This window comes from Stegostoma tigrinum, chromosome 41, assembly GCF_030684315.1.
Source record: "Stegostoma tigrinum isolate sSteTig4 chromosome 41, sSteTig4.hap1, whole genome shotgun sequence".
Taxonomy (NCBI): domain Eukaryota; kingdom Metazoa; phylum Chordata; class Chondrichthyes; order Orectolobiformes; family Stegostomatidae; genus Stegostoma; species Stegostoma tigrinum.
In genome coordinates, this window is record NC_081394.1 from 17120422 (window position 1) to 17144254 (window position 23833).

Below are 23833 nucleotides of genomic sequence, written 5' to 3' on the forward strand. Positions count from 1 at the left end.
CATCTGCATATTAATCAATTAAAATATTTAACTGATTAAAGATTTCACTCTATCTTAGGTTTGTTTGCTACAAATAAGTAAGAACACTGGCAGATACACAGTGCAGAAACTTACAGGCCGAGACCGGACAATTCCAGGCACACATGCACGGAGCAAATCTGACATGTACATTCTGATAACTGGCCTCACACATGAACCAAGCTGAAACTGAAATGTACGGATCGATAACTGAACTCGAGGCCACTTCATAAATTGATAGGTGTAGATTGATATCTGCAATCTCATTTTCACATAGCAAAAACGGAGAAGTCCAGCTTAGCAGATGCAGTCACAAATTTGCAATACAGTAACTGACAGGGACACACTGATGACAGCATTCACGTTCACATTGACAAAACTGGCTACATACAGACCAATAACAACACTCACATAGTCACGTTGCAGAAATTAACAGGTAGAAATTGATAACTGTACCCATACATTTACATTGCAGAATAGAACAGGCACAGGTCTATAAATACAGGTACATATTTGCATTCCAGTATCCGTTAGTGACAGGATAAGAAACATATCAGAAACGGATACGCATAGATTGTGAATATGCGAATGTATGTATCAAAGCAAATACTGAGAAGTACAGCTTGGCAAATGCAGTCACACATTTGCATTGCAGTAACTAACAGGGACACACTGACAAAACTCATGTTCACATGACAGTATTGGATAGGTACTGACCAATGACCACTCTGACAGCATGACTTAGCAGAAACTGACAGGTAGAATCTGACCTGTATATTCAAAATGCAGAAATTAACAGGTACACATTGATAACTCCAGGCACAAATCTGTATTCCAGTCTCTGTCAGGGGCAGTTGAATAAACAGTCCTCTTACATCCACAGAGCTGAAACTCACAGGAACAGAATGATTACTGAACTCACATATTCATGTGGCATAAATGGATAAGAACAGTTTGATAAATAATGCACAGAACAGGATCTCACAGCTGTATATTGATAATGACAGGCACAGGTTCATTTAGCAATAACTTACAGGGGGTGGTTAAAACGTTATCCCATATTCATACATCAGAAACAGATAGGTGCAGCTTTATAACTGTACTCGATTCAACAAGCAGAACCTAACAGACGTAGATGGATAACTAAACACGCATATGAACAGAGTAGAACCTGACTGGTACAGATTGATGATTAAACTTAAATATGAGCATAGCAGAAACTGACAGAAATAGGTTTGTACCTGCATACTAATACTCCCAGACCAGAAACTGGCAGATACAGGCTGAGAACTATTTACACACATTTGCCAAGCAGGAACTGACAAGAACAGGTCAGTAATAACACTGCAGGTTTCACACCACACAAACTGGTTACAGATTGATAACTACAGTCGCATATTCATGAGCCTTCCATGCGGCCCTCCATTTTTGTTTCAGCAGCAGGAGGAGCGGGAGCGTCGACCAGGTAGCTGCCGGGAAGGTGAGTCACTGTTTGAAAAACTTACCTCGCGAATAGGCGGAGCATACGCTGAGCAGGAGCGGACACGGTTCTGCTGAGTTAGCGAGGTAATATTTTTGTGGTTGCGTTACCCGAAACAGTACTCGGGTAGTGTCTCCCACCCATCCTCCTCCTCTCACCAAAAAAAAGGTTCTGTGCACCAGATTGGTAAGGTAACTAGTTTATTTTCTATTCTTTGTTTTTCAACAGTCTCTTTGGGAATTTAGAATAATGGGAATGGAAGTCGGGGGAGTAGAAAGTTCCTGCAGCAGAATGTGGGAAGTAAGGGTGACCACTAGTGTCCCTGCTGACTACATGTGTTGGAAGTGCACCCAACTCCAGCTCATCGGAAACTGCGTTAGGGAACCGGAGCTGGATGAACTTTGGATCATTCGGGAGGCAGAGGGGGTTATTGAGAGGCGTTACAGGGAGGTAGTCTCTACTCATGTACAAAAAAAAGGCAGATGGGTTACAGTCAGGGGATGGAAAGGGAACTGGCAGGCAGTGCAGGGATCCCCTGTGGCCATTCCCCTCAATCATAAGTATACCGTTTTGGATACTGTTGGCTGGCGGGGTGGGTGACTTACCAGAGGAAAGCAATGGGGCACAGGTCTCTGGCACAGAAAGGACGGGGGAAGAGGAGCAGAGCAGTAGTCACTGGGGACTCCAGAGTTAGGGGGACAGATAGGAGGTTCTGTGGGGACGAGAGAGCTCACGGTTGGTGTGTTGCCTCCCTGGTGCCAGGGTGCGGGATGTCTCTGATCGTGTTTTTGGGATCCTTAAGGGGGAGGGGGAGCAGCCCCAAGTCGTAGTCCAGATAGGCACCAACGACATAGGTCGGAAGAGAGATGGGGGTTTAAGGCGGAAATGCAGGGAGCTAGAATGGAAGCTTCGAGCTGGGATGAACAGAGTTGTTGTTTCTGGTTTGTTGCCCGTGCCACATGCTGGTGAGGCGAGGAATAGGGAGAGAGAGGAGTTGAACACGTGGCTACAGGGTGCATTGGGGAGGGTTTTGGATTCTTGGATAATTGGGGCTCTTTCTGGGGTAGGTGGGACCTCTACAAGCAGGATGGTCTTCACCTGACCCAGAGGGGTACCGATATTCTGGGGGGGAAGTTTGCTAAGGCTATTCGGGTGGGTTGAAACTAACTCAGCAGGGGGATGGGAACCAAAATTGTAGTTCGAGTATCGAAAAGGTTGAGAGTAGGGAGGTCCAAAATAAAGTTTCAGGGATGTAACATGGCACCAGCGAGCAAGAAATTGGTTTGAAGTGCGTCTATTTCAATGCCAGGAGCATCCGGAATAAGGTGGGGGAACTTGCAGCATGTGTTGGTACCTGGGACTTTGATGATGTGGCCATTTCGGAGACATGGATAGAGCAGGGACAGGAATGGTTGTTGCAGGTTCCGGGATTAAGATGTTTCAGTAAGAACAGAGAAGATGGCTAAAAGAGGGGGAGGTGTGGCATTGTTGGTGAAGGACAGTATTACAGTTGCAGAAAGGATGTTTGGGCACTCGTCAACTGAGGAAGCATGGGCTGAGTTCAGAAAACGGAAAGGAGAGGTCACTCTGTTGGGAGTTTTTTATAGGCCTCCGAATAGTTCCAGATATGTTGAGGAAAGGACAGCAAAGATGATTCTCGATAGGAGTGAGAGAGACAGGGTAGTTGTCATGGGGGACTTCAACTTTCAAATATTGATGGGACCACTATAGTTCGAGTACTATGGATGGGTCTGTTTTTGTCCAGTGTGTGCAGGAGGGCTTCCTGACACAGTATGTAGACAGACCAACAAGGGGCGAAGCCACATTAATTTGGTACTGGGTAATGAGCCCAGCCAGGTGTTAGATTTGGAAGTAGGTGAGCACTTTGGTGATAGCGATCACAATTCTGTTATGTTTACTTTCGTGATGGAAAGGGATAGGTGTATACCACTAGGCAAGAGTTATAAGGCTTGAGAAAGGCAATTACGATGAGATTAGGCAAGATTTAGGGAGCATAGGATGGGTAAGGAAACTGCAGGGGATGGGCACATTAGAAATGTGGAGCTAATTGAAGGAAAAGCTCCTGTGTGTCCTAGATAAGTATGTACCTGTCAGACAGGGAGGAAGCAGGAGAGCGCAGGAGCCGTGGTTTACGAAGGAAGTGAAATCTCTGGTCAAGAGGAAGAGAAAGGCTTCTGTTAGGATGAGATGTGAAGGCTCAGTTAGGGCGCTTGAGGGTTACAAGGTAGCCAGGAAAGACCGAAAGAGAGAGCTCGGAAGAACCAGGAGGAGACATGAGACGTTGTTGGTGGATAGGATCAGTGCAGACCCTAAGGCTTTCTATAGGTATTTAAGGAATAAAAGAATGATGAGAGTAAGATTAGGGCCAATCAAGCATAGTAGTGGTAAGTTGTGTGTGGAGTCAGATGAGATAGGGGAAGCAGTAAATGAATATTTCTTGACAGTATTCACTCTAGAAAACGACAATGTTGTCGAGGTGAATACTGGGATATAGGCTACTAGACTAGGTGGGATTCAGTTTCACAAGGAAGAGGTATTAGAAATCCTACAGAGTGTGAAAATCGAGAAGTCCCCTGGGCTGGATGGGATTTATCTTAGGATCCTCTTGGAAGCCAGGGAGGAGATTGCCGAGCCTTTGGCATTGATCTTTAACTTGTCATTGTCTGCAGGAATAATGCCAGAAGACTGGAGGATGGCAAATGTGGTTCCCCTGTTCAAGAAGGGGAATAGAGACAGCCCTGGTAATTGTAGACCAGTGAGCCGTACTTCAGTTGTTGGTAAAGTGTTGGAAACAGTTATAAGAGAGGAGTTATAATCATCTAGAAAAGAATAATTTGATTAGGGATAGTCAGCACGGTTTTGTGAAGGGTAGGTCGTGCCTCAGAAACCTTGCTGAGCTCTTTGAGAAGGTGACCAAACAGGTAGATGAGAGTAAACCGGTTGATGTGGTGTATATGGATTTCAGCAAGGCGTTCGATAAGTTTCCCCACAGTAGGCTATTGTAGAAAATGCGGAGGAATGGGATTGTGGGAGATATAGCAGTTTGGATCAGAAATTGGCTTGCTGAAAGAAGACAGAGGGTGGTGGTTGATGGGAAATGTTCATCCTGCAGTGCAGTTACTAGTGGTTTACCACAAGGGTCGGTGTTGGGTCCACTGCTGTTTGTCATTTTTATAAACAAACTGGATGAGGGTGTAGAAGGATGGGTTAGTAAATTTGCAGACAACACTAAGGTCGGTGGAGTTGTGGGTAGTGACGAAGGATGTTGTAGGTTACAGAGAGACATAGATAAGCTGCAGAGCTGGACTGAGAGGTGGCAAATGGAGTTTAATGCAGACTAGTGTGAGGTGTGCATTTTGGTAGGAGTAACTGGAATGCAAAGTACTGGGCTAATGGTAAGATTCTTGGTAGTGTAGATGAGCAGAGAGATCTCAGTGCACATGTGCACAGATCCTTGAAAGTTGCCACCCAGGTTGACAGGGTTGTTAGGAAGGCATACAGTGTTTTAGCTTTTATTAATAGAGGGATTGAGTTCCAGAACCATGAGGTTCTGCTGCAGCTGTACAAAACTCTGGTGTGGCCGCACTTGCAATATTGCGTACAGTTCTGGTCACCGCATCATAAGAAGGATGTGGAAGCTTTGGACAGGGTGCAGAGGAGATTTACTCGGATGTTGCCTGGTACGGTGGGAAGGCCTTATGAGGATACGCTGAGGAACTTGAGGCTGTTTTTGTTAGAGAGAAGAAGGTTGAGAGGTGACTTAATTTTGACATAAGATAATCAGAGGGTTAGTTAGGGTGGACAGGGAGAGCCTTTTTCCTGGGATGGTGATAGTGAGCACAAGGTGGCATAGCTTTAAATTGAGGTGTGGAAGATATAGGACAGATTTCAGAGGTAGTTTCTTAACTCAGCGAGTAGTGAGCGAACGGAACACTTTGCCTGCAACGGTAGTAGTTTCAGAAACTTCAAGTACATTTACGTTGTCATTGGAGAAGCATATGGATGTCCATGGAAGAGTGTAGTTTAGATGGGCTTCAGATTGGTATGACAGGTCGGCACAACATCGAGGGCCGAAGTACCTGTACTGTGCCGTACTGTTCTATGTTCTGTGAGAATGATACTTGTGCACACATCCATACAGTAAAAATTCATGTATACCCATTGTAAATGCATTTACACATTCAAAGACTAATACTGACATGTACAAATTAATAACTGGACTCTCAGACTCATTTAAAAAATCCTGACAGGGACAGATTTATTTTTGCATCACTCTTGCATGACAGAGTCAAAATGATAACTGCACTCACGTTTTTCAAAAGAAAGAATGAAGTATGCCAAGATATTCACTAAGCATAATCTGACAGATATAGGTAAAAGAATACATTTGTATATTCACAAAACAGTGACTGACATGGACAGATCAGTAACTAAAATCTCAATTTGAAATAGCAGATACCGACAAGTACAGAATGATAAATACATTAACGTGTTCACAAATAAGAAACTGATGGGTACAGATTGATGATTGCCCTCTCAGATGCACAGCACTGACAATGACAGGCAGAGATCGTAAATGCATACACATGCACAAAATTGTCAAAGGAACATTGATAACTACACTCCTATGTTCACAAAGCAGAAACTGTCATAAACAGATTGATAACACTTCCACTTTGACAGAATAAAATGACAGTCTCGCATTCACCACGCTCGAACAGATGGTTATAAATTGATAAATAAATTGAAACGTTGACATAGCAGAAACCTGGAGGCATAACTTGGCATGTGCCCTCGTACATTCAGCTGGAGAAACTGACAGGCACAGATGGATAACTGCCCTCGGATAGCAGAAAACCTTAAGAGCAAACTGATTTTCACACTCCTCCCATATTTCCACATCAGAAACTGCCAGGCAAAAATTTAATAACTAAACTGATATCCCATAGCAGAAACCAACAGGTAGGAGTCAGTAATAACCTTCATTTCTTCACTTAGCAGAAGTTGGCGGGTTTCGATTGATAACAACACAAAATGACGTTGTAGACAGGAACAGATACAGTACGATGACGACATTCACGTACAAGGAGCTGGGACAACAGGGACTATTGATAACTGCAACCACATATTCGTGCAGCATAACCTAACAGGTACAAACATACGATCAATATTTCACATTCAAAAAGTAGCATCTGACAGGTTCAGGTTGATCATTTCACTCCGATTTTCACATAGAAGTGAGTGGGATGGATTGGGCAAACTGACCCTCAATAAACTTGAAACTCTGACCAATACAATTTAGTTGACACTCATCCAGAAATCACAGGCTGCGAAAAACCAAAATAACTCTCTTAGACACAAGAGATGCTTGTGAACAGAATAGAACATATTGTTACAATCAACGTTCTTACAGGCAAAATAGTTCTGAAATAACAATCGTCAGTGCAGAGAGAGTACAAGTGACTGGTCAGAAATAAATTTCAGAGAAAATCCCCCGAAAAATCTCATCCGTATTTAATTGTGTGGATTGATCAGAAAGCGATAATTCTGTGTTAATTGCAGTCGGTGCAGAGTATCATGACGTGCAGCTGGAAACACAGACTTTCACATTATTATAACAGAGCAAAAGGTACAGAGCCTCTCGCACAGTCTCTTTCAGTGTCGCAGACACGTATCAAATCTCCCTCAGTCAGATGGACAGGAATAAAATCAAGTTCCACACAACATTTAGATGCAGTTCCTGACAGATTCACTTTTAGACCCACACTACCCAATCACAGAGAGATTTAGCATGAGGGTTTTGACAGCGTATAAAGTAACCAATGAGGAACGAGGCTTTCCCCATCCTTCATTTGCATTGCTGACGCCAACAGTCTGCAAAAAGCCAGCTCCGGGCCCGCTCTCCCTGATTCTGTCACCATGGTTGAAGAAAAGAAAGGGCCAGTTGCTAAGAAGGGCGCTAAGAAAGCGGTGAAGAGGGCGCCAGCGAAAGGCAGCAAGAAGAGGCGAAAGTCCAGGAAAGAAAGTTACTCCATCTACATCTACAAAGTGTTGAAGCAGGTTCACCCCGACACCGGGATCTCCTCCAAGGCCATGAGTATCATGAACTCGTTCGTCAAGGATATTTTCGAGCGTATCGCAGGGGAGGCTTCCCGCTTGACCCGTTACAACAAGCGCAGCACCATGAGCTCCCGGGAGATCCAGACTTCCGTACGCCTGCTGCTGCCCGGGGAGCTGGCCAAGCACGCCGTGTCGGAGGGCACGAAGGCGGTGACCAAGTACACCAGCTCCAAGTGAAACGCCACTTGGCACTGAAAAACCCAAAGGCTCTTTTAAGAGCCACCCACAAATTCCCTTAAACAGCTGAACCTGGATGTTTTTAATACTGATGAACTTTTCTTTGCAGTTGGTGCGGAGAAATTTTAAATTTCAGTTCAATGTTTGCCTTTTCTAAAATGATCTGTAAATTAGAGTGGTCAAGGAGATTCTGTGTGCTTTATTCTCGGTTGATTTCCAATACAGCCTATTTTCCCTGATAATAGACTGCATATGAGTCATTACAGTCTTTTCTTTAAAAAAATGTTAATTCTTTAAATTTAAAAATCTATCCCCCGTCTTGAAATCCCCCTCCTAAGGAAAACGCATTTGCCATTCACCTTATCTTTGCCCCCTCATGATTTTGTAAACACCAATAAGATCATTCCTCAACTTCCGAGTCATTTCTCAGTTACATTGTTCAATTCACTCTTTACTCGACCCCGATGCCGCATGAACCCAAGGTATCACCTTCTGTCAAACAGAAATAAGAGTGTGCCCAAACTTGATTACCCCCCGGTAGGAAGAATTAGCGCGCGGTGAGCAATTTTGTTTTATTTCCAACTGTCCACTCGGATTTTGTAAGATTTTGCAGATTACTGTAAATGAGCCTTTCTGTTATTGGTGACAGACTTTCAAAACGAACCGAGATAGAAAGCAGAACAGCTGTCTGACTGGTGTGGAATTATTCAGATCCAGTGCAGTAAGGAAGGGCCACTTTAAAATAATGTTTGCAACATTAATGCGCTCACCCGTAAGAACATTGTGTGATGTTGTATCAATATGTCGGGGCGCTCTTGAAATAGGAAAGAAAATGAATATGCGCAGGGTGCAGCTTTTGACGCTCGGTTTTCGTTTCCGACTGTCCTCACGGTTAAGAAAACGCATTAAAGATCGGAAATGGACAGATTGAAGGGAAAAAAGGAATGAGATATTTCTTTAAAAAGTGTTAAGTATACGTTTGTAAACTAAAAGTAAATTACCTCGTAAAAAGTGTTGATGCATTCCGCTTTCTAAAATGTTTGTACATATTGGCGGGCTTTTCAAATTAGACAGAAAGCGGGAGATCATTTTGGCGCCGTAATTTTCAGGTTGGTGAGTGAAGCAACAAGGTTGGGGCAAGATTTAAGGCTTGTGTCACTGTTAAGGTCAGGGTTATGTTCAGGGCTAGGTTTAGGGTTAGGGCGTTGGTTCCGGTTCGACCGAGGGTTAGCGCTCGAGTTAGGGTTATGGTTCGGGTTTAGGATTGGTTTAGGTTTAGAGCAAAGATTGGGGTTATGGTTAAGGTTGGATTGGGTTCGGTCCAGGGGTAGCATTATGGTTTGGGCTAGACCTGGGTCTACAGTTCGTGTTAGTGTTCCTGCTCGGACTATGGTTAGGAGAAGAAGTAAAGCGAGGGCATGATTTAGTGCAATAGTGTGAGCCTTTGGATTAAACAGGGGGTTACGGTTAGTATTAGGACTGGGATTACAGTTAGGGTGAGTGCAATGGCTAGCGTTAGGGCTAAGATAAGAGCCAGGGCGAGGGACAATGTTCGGGTTACGGCTAGGATTCAGGATAGGGCTAGGAATACAGTTCAGGCAAAATTTCGGAATAGGGCTAGGGTTGGGTTCAGGCGATGTTTAGGCCTAGTTTTCGGGTTAGTGTTTGGGCTATGTTTCGGACTACATTGACGGTTGGGTCTAGGTTTACTGTCAAGTCTCGTGTTATGGTTACAGGCCAGGGTGAGGTTTAGTACAGAAGTGTTCGGGTTAGGGTGTGGGTTACTGGCCCCGAAACGTTAACTCTGTTTTCTGCTTCACATATGCGGCTAGACTTCCTGAGCTTTTCCAGCAACTTTGTTTTTGTTCCTGATTTACAGCATCCGCAGTTCTTTCGGTTTTTATTCAGCATTTTCTAATATCTAATTCAGTGCAATAACGGAGATCTACTTCGCAATAGTGTCAAAATGCGGTGAATGCGCTCATCCCAAAGAAAGTTATGTGATGTTTCATATCGGTGTGCCTTTGAAATGTGAAATTGAATGATCAGGTGTAGAGTGCAGTTTTTGACATTTAGTTTTTCCCTGCTTCTGAAGGTTCAGAAACCGTCATTCAAGATCAGGAATAGACATTTAATTCGAGGACAGAATGAGGCAGAGAAAGTATACATTTGTAATCGAAAAATAAACAAACTCATAACTATTGATGCATTCTACTTTGTAAAACCTCCTCTGATTGTACATCTGGGCGGGCTTTTCAAGTTGGAAAGAAAGCGGTTGATGATTTCGCGCCGTTATTTTCCAACTTTCTCCCCGTGCCCTCTCCGGATGGCGGAATGTAGCAGAAATCTGATTGGGAAATGAAACAACATGAGGAGATATTGAACAATGTGCCCAATCAGCACAGAGCACGCAACCAATCCTCCCGAAGGGAGAGAGGACGGAATGTGAGCGGATTGCAGTATTTTCTGTGAAAGTGTTGGTGAGATTGTGGATATGAGTGGAAGAGGAAAGAGCACGAAAGCTCGCTCCACGCCTAAGTCTCGGCCGTCCCAGGCTGGCCTGCTGTTCCCGGTGGGCCGGAGCGCCGGTCTATCTGGCTGCGGTGCTCGAGTACCTGACGGCTGAAATCCTCGAGCTGGCCGGTCAGGCGGCCCGGGACAACAAGAAGACCCGCATCATCCCCAGGCACCTCCAGCTGGCCGTGCGTAACGACGAGGAGGTCAGCAAGCTGCTGGGAGTGGTGACCATCGCTCAGGGCGGGGTGCTGCCTAATATCCAGGCTGTACTACTGCCCAAAAAAACAGTCGCTGGGAGCACCCCTAAAAAGTGACGAGTCCCATTCTTGAACCTGACAACCCAAAGGCTCTTTTAAGAGCCACTCACATCTGAGAGAGGAACTAGGCCCTCACTTCTGTCGGGTTGATTTAGTGTCATAGACCAGATCTCCTAAATTAATCTCGTCCAATTTGGCCCATATTCCTCTACACGCCGTCTATTCACTTACCCATCCAGATGCCTTTTTTGAAATGCTGCAGCTGCAACCAGCTTCCATCAGTTCCTCCAGCAGTTCATTCCATAACCTTCTACGTTAAAATGTTGTCCCTTAGGTATTATTTAAATCTATCGTCCCTCCCTTTAAATCCGTGCAATCTGGTTTTGGACTCCCCTGTCCGGGACTTGGTGGGGTGAGGGGCGCGGCGGAGAAGAGGCCTTGGCTTCATCCTCTCCATGCTGGTCATGATTTTAGAAACTTGTTATAGTTCACCTCTCAGCCTCCGACGCTCCAGGGAAAATGGCCACAACGTATTCAGCTTCTCCCTGTAACTTAAACCCTCCAACCCGACATCCTTGTAAATCTTTTCTGGATGTTTTCACATTCAACAACATCTTTCCTGAAGCAGGGAGAAACGAATTGAATGCAGTATTCCAAAAGTGATCTAATCAATGTCCTGTACAGCTGCAACGTGACATTCCAGCTTCTGTCGTCAATGCATTGACCAAAAAAGGAAGGTAAACCTCACGCCTTCTTCGATCCCCTACTTACCTCTGACACCACTATCAAGGAAATTTGAACCTGTACCCCAAGGACTCTTTGTTCAACAACACTCCCTTGGACCCGTGTTTTAACAGAACAAGGTGCGAACCTCATCAGACTCGCCTGCGACTGGGACAGGGGCAGCACTGAGTGAAACACAGAGCAAAGCCCACTCTGCTGTTTCCAAACAGAAAATAAAGCTGCCTTGACTTTGTTGTACAAAGGTATAGGTGCTGATACTCTGGGGAAAAACAAAAAAAATTAGCCTCTATCGGACGTAGCAGGAACTGCAGATGCTCGAGAATCTGAGATAACAAGGTACAGAGCTGGATGAACGCAGCAGGCCAAGCAGCATCAGAGGAGCAGGAAGGTTGACGTTTCAGGCCGAGACCCTTCTTCTGAACCATTTTCTGCAGAAGGGTCTCGGCCCGAAACGTCAGCCTTCCTGCTCTTCTGATGGCGCTTTGCCTGCTGTGTTCATTCAGCTCTGCACCTTGTTATCTCAAAATGCTTCTCTGGACTTTGTTCCCACCAGCCTTTTTTCGGCAGAGACCACAACGGACCAAAACAAAAAACAAACAAGTAAAAATCAAAGACAAAACAAATAAATAAACAAAAGAGTAATAAGCAAATCCCCTCTGCTCCGTCCCCAAACACCCTTGGATAGGGACAGCAAGGGTTTCAAATCCAGAAATAGTTCCATTGCTCATTTGAACTAAAGATAAAATTCCCCTCACACCGATCATCACCAAGTACATCTGGGACAGCGACAGTTTGGGGATTAAATAAAAGCCCCCTTTGCTCTTCCAACGGGACCAAAAAACTGGAACAAAGGGAGAAAATAAGACAGCCTTCTTCCCGGGGCACCAAACCGAACAGAAAAGCAAACCCAAAAGGCAAAATCTAAACTGACTCGAAAGAAACAATGAGCCAACGCGCGATATCATTATCCAGGCCCGTGGCGCACAGTGGTCTCGAAAGGCTTCGAGCGGACCAATGAGCACCGCGTGCTCCCTCTCCAGGGACGAACGGAACCATGAAAGAGGGGCAGGTAGGTGGGTAGAAAGAAAGGTCTGACGATCCCCTGCTTGAACCTGGAAATGGCCAACTTGGTCAGGCCTAGGAACAAAGCCACAACAAAGCTCATAGTCTCGCCCACCCTACACCGCATCGGGTGTCTGTACATCAGAACTGTGGGGCTGAATTACAACCAAATCTTTGACAACAGCCCGTTCGAAAATCTAAAAGGGGGCTGTAGACGAACACACTCGACGTGCAGGTGGAAGACCCTCTCCAGGCCAGAACAACACATCCCGAGCCCGCAATAATCGCCCTCGTCCTCACACACCACCCCAACAACCTCCGGATACAACGCATCATCCTTCGACACTTCCGCCATCTACAATGCGACCCCATACCTGAGATATTTTTCCATCACCACCCTTGTCTGCCTTCCGGAGTGACTCCCTTGTCCACTCCACACTCCCCTCCAATCCCACCACACCCAGCACCTTCCCCTGCAACTGCAGGAAGTGCTACAATTGCCCCGACACCTCCTCCCTCACCCCCATCCCAGGCCTCAAGATGATTTTCCATATTAAGCAGATGTTCACCTGCACATCTGCCAATGTGGTATACTGTATCCACTGTACCCGGTGTGGCTTTCTCTCATTGGGGAAACCAAGCGGAGGCTTGGGGATTGGTTTGCAGAACACCTCCGCTCGGTTCGCAATAAACGACTGCACCTCCCAGTCACGAACCATTTTAACTCCCCCTCCCATTCTTTAGACGACATGTCCATCCTGGGCCTCCTGCAGTGCCACAATGATGCCACCCGAAGGTTGCAGGAACAGCAACTCATATTCCGCTTGGGAACCCTGCAGCCCAATGGTATCAGTGTGGACTTCACAAGCTGCAAAATCTCCCCTTCCCCCACTGCATCCCAAAACCAGCCCAGCTCGTTCCCTCCCCCCACTGCATCACCAAACCAGCCCAGCTCGTTCCCGCCTCCTTAACCTGTTCTTCCTCTCACCTATCCGCTCCTCCCACCTCAAGCCACACCACCATTCCTCACCTACCAACCTCATCCGGCCTCCTTGACCAATCCCTCCTCTCCGGACTGATCTATCCCCTCCCCAACTCCTGACCTATACTCTCCTCTCCACCTATCTTCTCCTCTATCCATCTTCGGTCTGCCTCCCCCTCTCTCCCTATTTATTTTAAAACCCTCTCCCCATCCCCCTCTCTGATGAAGGGTCTAGGCCCAAAACATCTGCTTTCGTGCTCCTGAGATGCTGCTTGGCCTGCTGTGTTCATCCAGCCCCACACTTTGTTATCTTGGATTCTCCAGCATCTGCAGTTCCCATTATCTCCGAACATGCACTTTGCCTGGCAGCCAGTGAACTTGCCCAGTTGCCGGTTGGACAGCACCATTGCACGCAGCACTATCTACCCCAGATCCCCAGTGTAAGAGGAAAGATTCCTTCATAGAGGGCCCTCCACTGGCAATCTCCACCCCTGGTGGGCAAGGCAGCACACCAAGGTACTTACAGGCAGCAGATGAAGGCACGAACCAGCACAAATAATGCCTTCATTGCCTTGGAAAATGGCACCGGAAGGATATCCCAGAGTCGGCTTGGATTGCATTGCAGCACGTCCTCGGGTCCGTGGTGCAGAGCCAATGACAGACAGGCGTCCAGAAGCTGGAGGTGGGGGCAATGCAGAGAATGTAACTGACCCACATATGAACAACCACGCCGTGCAAATACCATCGTCTCTCTCCTTCCCGCCACCCACGCAAACCAGGACCAATGCCTCCCCCTCACACACATAGCCGATAAAGGAAACTGGGAGTGTCCCATTAGGCCTCACCTGCCAGTCTAGTCGCCTCAGGCAGCCACGTCCCAACCTGTCACCCAACCCACATATCCAAAATAGTAATTTGTCAATTCCCAGAGGCAACAGTCGTAGAATAGAATAAAATAAAATAGAATCCCTACAGTGTGGTAACAGGCCCTTTGGCCTGACCAGCCCACACCAAACATCAGAGCATCCCACCCAGACCCACCCCTCTATAACCCACAGAATCTACAGTGCCCTGAACACTACGGGCAATTTAGCATGTCCAATCCACCAAAACTGCACATCTTTGGACTGTAGGAAGAAACCTACGCAGACACGGGGAGAATGTGCAAACTCCACTTAGACAGTCACTCAAGTTTGGAATGAATGGTGTCAAGTAGGCAAGAATCACAGAGTAATAATAAAGAATAGGCCCAGGCTTTGAACAATTCCTGGCCCAAAATATAGTCTCTCACTGTAAGTGTTCAGGCCCCAAGCAATTAGTGTCCAGGCCTGAATCCCCTGACTGAAGCTGTAGTCCAGACTCCAGAAATGAGCGTCCCAGGCACTGGCTGAATAAAAGTGCAGGCCACCATGTTTCTCAGAGCAACAGGAGCAGCACCCAGGCCTCAATCCTCAGCAGATTCTCCCTGGCACAGCACGTGTTATTACAACAGTCTTCAACTCAAGGAGGAGAAATGCAGGCCACCAGGCTTCCAAACGTAACAGCAGCAACAGAGAATCCCAGGTTTGAACACTTCCAGGCAGGCTGTAGCACCAGGGGCTCTAGGCTCTACTTGCTCTCTGTTGCAATAATGTGTTGCTACTGCAGCCTCCAATTTCCAACGACAGCAGCAGAGTACAGACTTCTGACACACTGCCCTTAACAGGGTAAAATATCCCTCCACCACCACCCTCTGTCTGCAATATTCCAGCCACTTTTGTTTTTTAATCCAAACGGCTAATTCTCCCTGCATTCAGTGTGATCTAACTTGCTAACCAGTCTACAAGGTGGGACCTTGTTGAGGTCCATACAGATAATGTCCATGGCTCTGCCTTCTTCAGTCCTCTTCATCACTTCTTCGAAAAACTCCAGTAAAGTTAGTGATATATGATTTCTCACACACAAGGCCATGTTGACTATTCCTTATCAGTTCTTGCCTTTCCCTTTACACATAAATCCTGTTCCTCAGAATCCCCTCCAACAACTTGCCTTTCACTGATGCCAGGCCCACTGGTCTATAGTTAACGTAAAAACAGAGAAGATGGGAGCAGGAGGAGGCCATTCGGCTCTTTAAGCTTGCTCTGCCATTATTGACAATCATGGCTGATTGACCAACTCAATAGCCTAATACTGCTTTCTCCCCATAACTTTAATGCTTTCATTCAAAGTGCTATATCTAGTCGTCTCTTGAATACATTCAATATTTTGGCATCAATTAGTTCCTTTGGTAATGAATTCCACAGGCTCACCACGCTTAGGCTGAAGAATTGTCTCTTCATCTCCATTTTAAATCGTCTCTCCTGAATCCTCATACTGTGACCCCTGGTTTTGGACACACCGATCATCAGGAACATCCTCCCTGCATTTAGCCTGTCCAGTCCTGTTAGAATTTTATAAGCCTGTATGAGATCCCTGCTCATTCATCTGAACTCTAGCAAAAATAATCTCAACCTTGCCCTACGTCAATCCTGCCAACCTAGAATCAGCGTGATAAACCTTCGCTGCACTGCCTCGAGAACAAGACCTCCTTTGTCAGAAAAAGAATCAAAAACTGCACTCAATATTCTACGTGTCAACTCACCAAGGCCCTGTATAACTGCAACAACACATCCCTGCTCCTAAACTCGAAATCTATCGCAAAAGGACAACATACTATTTGCCTTCTTTACCTACTTTAGATCCAGAACTGAAATTTCTCATTCCAGGGACCATTCTTGTAAACCAATTCTGCACCGTCTCCAATATATTCACACCTTTCCTGTGACGTGACATTTACAGCTGCACACAAGACTCCAACTGAGGTCTAAAAAGGGCTTTATACAAGTTCGACATCACCCTCTTTGCTCTGGTACTCCATTCCCCTGTGAGTAAATCCAAGAACACTGAATGTTTTATTAACCGCTCTCTCCACTTGTTGTGCCCTCCAAGCCACTCTGCCCTAAGCTATTTCACACTCACTCTCTTTTTCTCCCTTTCTCTCTCTCTCTCTCTCTCTCTCTATCTCTCACTCTGTGATATAATTAATCTACAGAGGCCCCCTTGGAAGTCATTGCCTTCAATTAGGTAATATTGGAAGTTGGGAATCACTTTGGATCTTCATTGTCTGAAGAATCATTTTAGATCATCATTGTCTGAACAATCTCCTTGGATCCTCTTTGTCGAAAGGATCTCTCTGGGTCTTCATTGTCTGAGGGGTGTATTTGGATCTTCATTGTCTAAGGAATCTGTTTGAATTCTCATTATCTGGGGGCTCCTTTTGCATTATTATTGTTTAACAGATCCCTTTGGATCACCTTTGTCTGAGGGATTTCTTTTGGTCCTCACTGACTAAGTGTCCCTTTAAATCATCAGTATCTATGAGATCTCTTTGGAGGTTGTATCTGTTCCAAGCCTCAAATTGCTGTATTGTTGATTCCAATGTAGCACTGTCTGCAGGCTCAACACTGACCCTACTCCAGCAGACACCAGAAAACACGCCAGCAAAATTCCTCTAGCCTGAGCCCATGTCGCCACAGCTTTAAATTGACGGTCCCACAGTTTTTGTGGTTCACATGAAACTTGGTTCAACACAGAAGTCTGAAATCAGAAGCTAATTCTTTCCTGTCCATCTGGAATAATTACATGTTCAGCAGGAAACTGATCCGTTGCTGTGAAGGAACTTAAATCACTTGATTTCAGAATTATGCAGCACTAATAGAGACTGTTTCATCCAATGAGGCCTGGGTCAGCTCTTTGGAAGATCCCTCAAGTTAGTCCCCATGATCCCCTCTTTACCCCACAACACTGAAAATGTTCCCAGTTTTAATATTCCGCTAATGCCTGTTTTTCAAACTTGCTCTTCAATCCGATTCCACCTCCATCTCAGGCAGTGACTAATTGATCTCCTGTGAAGCTGCAATATTCTCAGCATCGATTAAGTTTATATTGTGCAGCAGATGAGAGGGAAACATGATTAATCTTACCTTGTCGATCTTAGATGCTGCTGTGGGACATTCAGGCCAGTGCTGTCTGAGTCTTATTTTCGAGATCCACTTCATCCTCCAGTTTTTATCCATGCTTCTTAAATGTCCCTGTCATCCCACACTCACCGACCTACATTAGCGTCAACATCTCAGTTTGATGATTCTCTGCGTCGTTTTCTGAACCCTCCACTCCCCCACTCCCTATCTCTGTAACCTTCACCAATCCTTGAACCCACTGAGATCTCTTTGCTCCCCCAATGTTGTTGTCAGACCGGGAGACGGTGTATATCAGTGAGCACATGTGGTAATGGGTGACCTGGACTTGGTATGAATTTGTACACTGGCTCACTGCTGAATTGTTTCCCACTCTGAGCTCAATAACAATGATCTTTTACAAAACAATTAACTGCAAATCTGTCTGAGCTGATGGTGATGTTAACTTGAAGAAATAACAGCAGGAAGCAAGATTTCCTGATCATTGTCCACTCCAAATATTTGAACAGCTTCTCCCTCACAAGGTCTAAAAGAGAAAGGAGTTACTGAAACTCAGATTTCATCTGACAGCTCTCAAGAAATCAGAACTCACAGATTTGAGCTGTATGCCCAGATTTTACTTGGAAGTAGAAATGTTTTGAAGGCATCAATCATTGGAATCTGTTTTCAAAATTAAGAAAAGAAATAGGAACTGAAGAAGGCTATTTTCCCTCTTGACCCTACTCCATCATTCAATTGGATCATGGCTAATCCAACAATTCCCGTTTCCACTTTCCTGTGTTTTGTCCGTAACCCTTGATTCCCTGACGGATCAAGAATCTATTCCATCCTTTGATGTACATTGTCCCCACAGTTGTCTGTGGCAGGAGTTCCAAAGACTCACAACCCTCTGAGAGAAGAAATTCTTCCTTATCTGAGTTTAAATTTGTGTCCCATTATTCTGATAACGGGGACCCTCTGGTCACAAACTCTCACATGATGTGAAACATCCACTCAGATTTACCCTGTCAGGCCCCTTAAGAATCCTATATGGTGAAATCAGATCGCCTCTAATTCTTCTAAACTCCACGGAATAGATGCCCAAACTGTTTTGTCTTTAATCATAAGACAATCCCTCCAAGCTGGGATCCTCCTAGTCAATCGGCTTTGATCTGCTTCCAATGAAATGATACCTTTAAAAATTGACAATACCAACAAAGGTCAATGTTGGTCATAGAAGCAAATTCCAAACATTATGTTTCTTACCCAGGACCTGCCTGACACTTCACCTGGGGAGTAAGTGCCGAGATGCTCTGCTTGGGCTGAATGTAATTTTCCTCTGCTGTTCCACTGTGTTTTTAATTAGAAAGAGCTGACACACCGAGTCAAAATGAGGAAGTAGGAAGTCTGTGATAAATTCTATAACAGCTTGCAATATAACCAAACTGTTGACCTATGTGAATTGAACTCGGAGTTCGGCAGCTGTTCACATGTATTATCTACCCTGGTCCCAAGGCCAGAAACTTGAATGCCATGATCCAGGATGACAATCTACAAAGGCTATTTTAATATTTATCCACAGCTTACAGACACCACTGCTTGTCCCTAAATGCCCTGGTGGAGATGCTGTCCATGTGCTGTAGGTAAACCCAGAATGCTGTTACAGCGGGAGCCCCAGGATTTTGACAGTGACACTGAACGAATGGCAAAATACCACCAAGTAAATGTGGTAAGTGACTCTGTGTCCATAAGAAATAGGAACAGGATGAGGCCATTTGTCACAGCCATTCAAAAAGACACGGCTGATCACACATTCCTCAGATCCACTTTACTGCCACTTCCCTGAGTAGCTTCAGAGGGGAGCAGGCAGGGAATGGTGTTCCCATGTATTTACCGTTGTTGTCATTCCACATGCTGTCTAAGGAGCCCTGGTGTAAACTAGGGGAATGCTGCACCAGTGCAATGGAAACATAGATTTGGTGGGTCAGTGCTGAGGGAGAGCCGTATTGTTGGAGTATCAGTGTTCAGGGAGTGTCACACTGTCAGAGGGTCAGGAAAAAGACATGACCAATGCTCACTCATCTCCATTCATATGGATAAGTAGAACCTCTAGTTTGACTGGGGAAACACCAGGATCCTAGGACAGACCAAACAGAAACAAGCACAGGAATGTCCAGAGGCCTGGTTCTTCACCAAGAACGTCATTAACAAATATGTGTATGTGGGAGAGTGTGTGTGAGTGAGGGGTGCGGTGAGTGTGACTGTGTGTGTGTGTGTGTGTGAGAGAGTGTGAGAGAGAGAGTGTGAGTGAGTGAGAGAGAGGGCAGAGTGAGAGTGTGTTGGAGGGCAGAGAGAGGGTGCATGTCTGTGAGAGAGAGGAGTGAGAGAGAGTGAGTGCGAGCGTATGAGAGAGAGGTGGAGAGGGAGGGTATATGTGAGAGGGGTAGTGAGAGTGTGTGAGGGGGGAAGGAGAGAGTGTGTGTTTGTGTGCTTGAGAAAGTGATTGGAGGTTACTGAGACAATGAGTATTTGCATAAGAGAGAGGGGAGAAAGTGTTTGTGTGTGACAGGGAGAGATACATTGTACATATATTGAGGGAAAGAGATTGAGTGAGGGAGGCGTGAGAGAGTGAGAATATGTGAGGGGGAGAGAGTGTGTGTGTGTATGTGTGTGGAGGGGAAAGAGAGAGTGAAAGAGAGAGAGAGTGTGTTTGTAAAGGGGGAGAGAGTGTGTGCCTGAGAAGGGGGAGAGAGAAAACATGTTTGTGGGAGTAGGGGCCAGTGAGAGAGGTGGAGAGTGTATACCTGTGAAGTGGAGAGAAAGATTGTATGCAGACAGAGAGTGAGAGACCAAGGGAGGTGTGAGAGAGAAAGTGACTGTGTGTGAGGAGAGAGAGTGTGTGTGCGGCTGAGGGGGGAAGAGAGAAAAATGTGTGCTGGTGTATTGGGTGGTAGTGAGAGACAGACCAAGTATATTTGTGATTCTTTATTCATTGACTGGTTATGAGTGTTGCGGGTTCAACAGCATTTATTGCCCATCCCTACTTACCCAGAGGACAGTTAAGAATCAACCATGTTGCCTGTGAGTCTGGAGTCACATGTAGGCCAGACCAGGTAAGGATGGCAGTTTCCTTCCCAAAAGGACATTAGTGAACCAGATGGGTGTTTCCTCACAATCGACAATGAATTCACAGTCATCATTCGATTCTTAATCCAGATATTTATTGAATTCAGATTCCAACATCTGTCATGGTGGGATTTGAACCCCAGTCTCCTCGACATTATCTGGGTCTCTGGATTAACATTCCGGTGATAATACCACAAGGCCATCGTCTCCCTATGTTTGTATGTGTGACCTTATACTCTTCTAGGGATTCACTCGAATCCTGTTACTTCTACCTGACATATGCTTCCTTCTTTTTCTTGACCAGATCCTGAATTTCTCCAGCCTTCCAGCATTCCCTCCACCTACCAGCCTTGCATTCACTCTAACAGGAACATACTGTCTCTGGACTTTTGTCAGCTTATTTTTGAAGGGCTCCAACTTTCCTGCTTCCCCTCTACCTTCAAACATCTCCACCTCCCCCACCCCCCAAACCCCACCACCACCACCAAAATCAACTTTTGGAAGTTCTATACTGAAAAAAATGGCCTTCATCCAATTTGGATCTTCAACTTTTAGCTCAGGTCTCTCCTTTCTCATCACTATTTTAAAACAAATAGAATTATGATCACTTACCCCAAAGGGCTTCCCAACTGACACCTCAGTCACTTGCCCTGCCTTATTTCCCAAGAGTGAATCTACTTCTGATCCTTCTCCAGTAAGTCCATCCACAGGCTGAATAAGAACATTTTCTTGTGCACACTTCACAAATTTCTCTTTATCTTACTCCTTAACACTATGGCAGTCCCAGACTATGTTTGCGAAGTTAAAATCCCCAGCCATTAGTAACTATTATACTAACAAATAACCAAGATCTCCTTAACCCCCTTCCGTTAGTTATTAATTATTAGATTATTATAATTAGACTGCTATTAAACTAAAAAATCAGAAAAACATTCTGAGATGTTCAAGTCACACCTCAGTAAGATGGCAGAATTTTCTAACAGAAATAAATACAGAAGGAAGGGATGGAGAGAGGGAGAGAGGAAGGAAGATATTTTCCTGTTGGATTCTGTCAACAACTCGTCTCTGACAAATTCTTAAAAGTTCAGGTATCAGGCCCAGAATATGAACATGTCACTTTATTGTACAATAAAACTGTACAAAGAACCCCAGCATCACAACAATTCCTTAAAAAAACAGTTCATCTCCTTCTATCCATCACTGACTTTCTCCATTTTTGCATCTCCTCATCAATTTAAAGGAAGATTGATCCCATCTCCCTGGAGGAATGGGCAATCAATGTGATGGGGATTGATCCATCCCTTGGAAGACTGTGTGATCGATGTGTTGGGGATTGATTGATGCCCCTGGAGGACTGCATGATGGGGGATATGTGGAAAATCACATGGTCGCTATTGAGTCCCCAGTTCTTTTATGACAATTTAATGGCAGTTAATCCCACTGAATAAGCGGTTAATCAACTCACTTTCTTTGTTTACCATAAAGTCAACAGATGTATAAATTGTACACACAACCTAAATGTTTAAAATAGTTAAGGATTTTGTATTCTGTACAAAGCATTCCATTCCGAGTTTCCTCAAGGTGAGTGATGGGGCAGAAAATCTATGGAGCGGTGGGGATTTGAAGGCAGAGTAGGGAATATGGGTGTAGACACGGTGGTTGTTATAGGCGTCAGGCTTTCTCTGGTCAATTCCAGTCAGATCATAGACTCATAGAGTTACATAGCACAGAAGGAGACCCTTCGGTCCAAATTGTCCATGCTGACCAGACATCTGAAACTGATTTAGTCCCATTTGCCAGCTTTTGGTGCAAATCACTTTAAACCCTTGCAATTGGTGTACACATCCAGATGCCTTCTAAATGTTTTAAATGTACCAGCCTGAGCCGCCTCTTCTGTTTCAGTTCCAACATGTCACAGTGAAAAACCGCAATGACCTCATCAGAAGACAAACACAGCACACAACCGATAGAGTACCCCTTGTTGTTCACTACTTCCCCGGAGCAGAGAAACTACGTCATGTTCTTTGCAACCTTCCACATGTCATCAATGCCAATGAGCACCTCACCAAGATCATTGCTACTCCTTCACTTCTCACCATCAAACAACCGCCAGCCTTAAACGGACCATCATTCTCAGCAAATTACCTTACCTTCAGGACAACATCAACCATAACAGCACACCACCATTGCACTTGGGAGTACCACCTACCATATACACAACAGATACGCATGTGATTCAGTGATAGAAGAAATTGCTGATGCTGGAGAATCTGAGATAACAAGGTGTAGAACTGGATGAACACAGCAAGCCAAGCAGCTTCAGAGGACCAGGAAAGCTGACGTTTTGGGTCTGGACCCTTCTTCAGAAAAGCTCTCTACCTTATGATCTCAGATATTCATGTGACTTGGCCAATGTTGTCTACCTCATATACTGCAGGCAAAGGGTGCCCCAAGGCATGGTATAAAAGCAAGACAACCGAGACACTATGGCAAAGGATGAATGTAACAATCGCTGGACAGGAATGTTCCCGCCCAGTCAGGGAAAACTTCAGCAGTCAAGGACATTCATCACTGATCTTTGGGTAAGCATCCTCCAAGGCAGCCTTCAGGATACACAACAATGCAGAATCACTGAGCAGAAACTGATAGCCAAGTTCCGTACCCATGTAGGTAGCCTCAACTGTGATCTTGGATTCATGTTGTGCTACAAGTGACCCCACCATACTGTTATATATGTGTAAAATTTTTCTTAGTGTCCTGTTTTGACATAGAATAGTACAGCACAGAAACAGGCCCTTTGGCCCACCATGACTGTGTTGACCATGATGCCATTCCAAATTAATCTCATCTGCCTGCTCATGGTCCTCTGTCCACTGATGACTTGTTATGATCTCTCTACCTTAATTAGTTTGTACAATGTTGTATTATTTGTTGCTTTGGTTCGACCCTCAGCGTGTGACTCTGATAGTTATCATGCTATTCCAGCCATTTGAGATAACAAGGAGTAGATCCTGATGAACACAGCAGGCCAAGCAGCATTAAAGGAGCAGGAGAGCTGAAGTTTTGGGTCTGGGCTCTTCTTTAGAAATTGGGGAGGGGAAGGTGATTCTGAAATAAATAGAGAGAGGGTGAGGTGGATGGTAGATGGATAAAGGAGTACATAGGTGGAGAGGACACAGACAGGTCAAGGAGGCAGGGATGGAGACAGTAAAGGTGAGTGTAGGTGGGGAGTTAGGGAGGAGATAGGTCAGTCCAGGGAGGACGGACAGGTCAAGGGGAAAGAATGAGGTATGAGGAAGGAAGTGGTGGTGCGGCGTGAGGTGGGAGGTGGGGATAGGTGAGAGGAAGAACAGGT

At 45.3% G+C, this 23833-nt stretch overlaps 1 protein-coding gene and 1 pseudogene across 1 annotated transcript; both read left to right on the plus strand.

Annotated features, from left to right (window-relative positions):
- Positions 1-7374: 7374 nt before the first annotated feature.
- Positions 7375-7999, plus strand: LOC132206693 (late histone H2B.L4-like). Its single transcript, XM_059641312.1, has one exon. The coding sequence runs from the start codon at positions 7439-7441 to the stop codon at positions 7814-7816; it is 378 nt and encodes a 125-aa protein (XP_059497295.1). The 5' UTR covers positions 7375-7438; the 3' UTR covers positions 7817-7999.
- Positions 8000-10310: 2311 nt separating this feature from the next.
- LOC132206719 (histone H2AX-like) overlaps positions 10311-23833 on the plus strand; it is a 46214-nt pseudogene continuing 32691 nt past the window's right edge.

Coding starts and splice junctions, on each gene's coding strand:
- LOC132206693 (XM_059641312.1), top strand. CDS start 7,439: ATGGTTGAAGAAAAGAAAGGGCCAGTTGCTAAGAAGGGCGCTAAGAAA.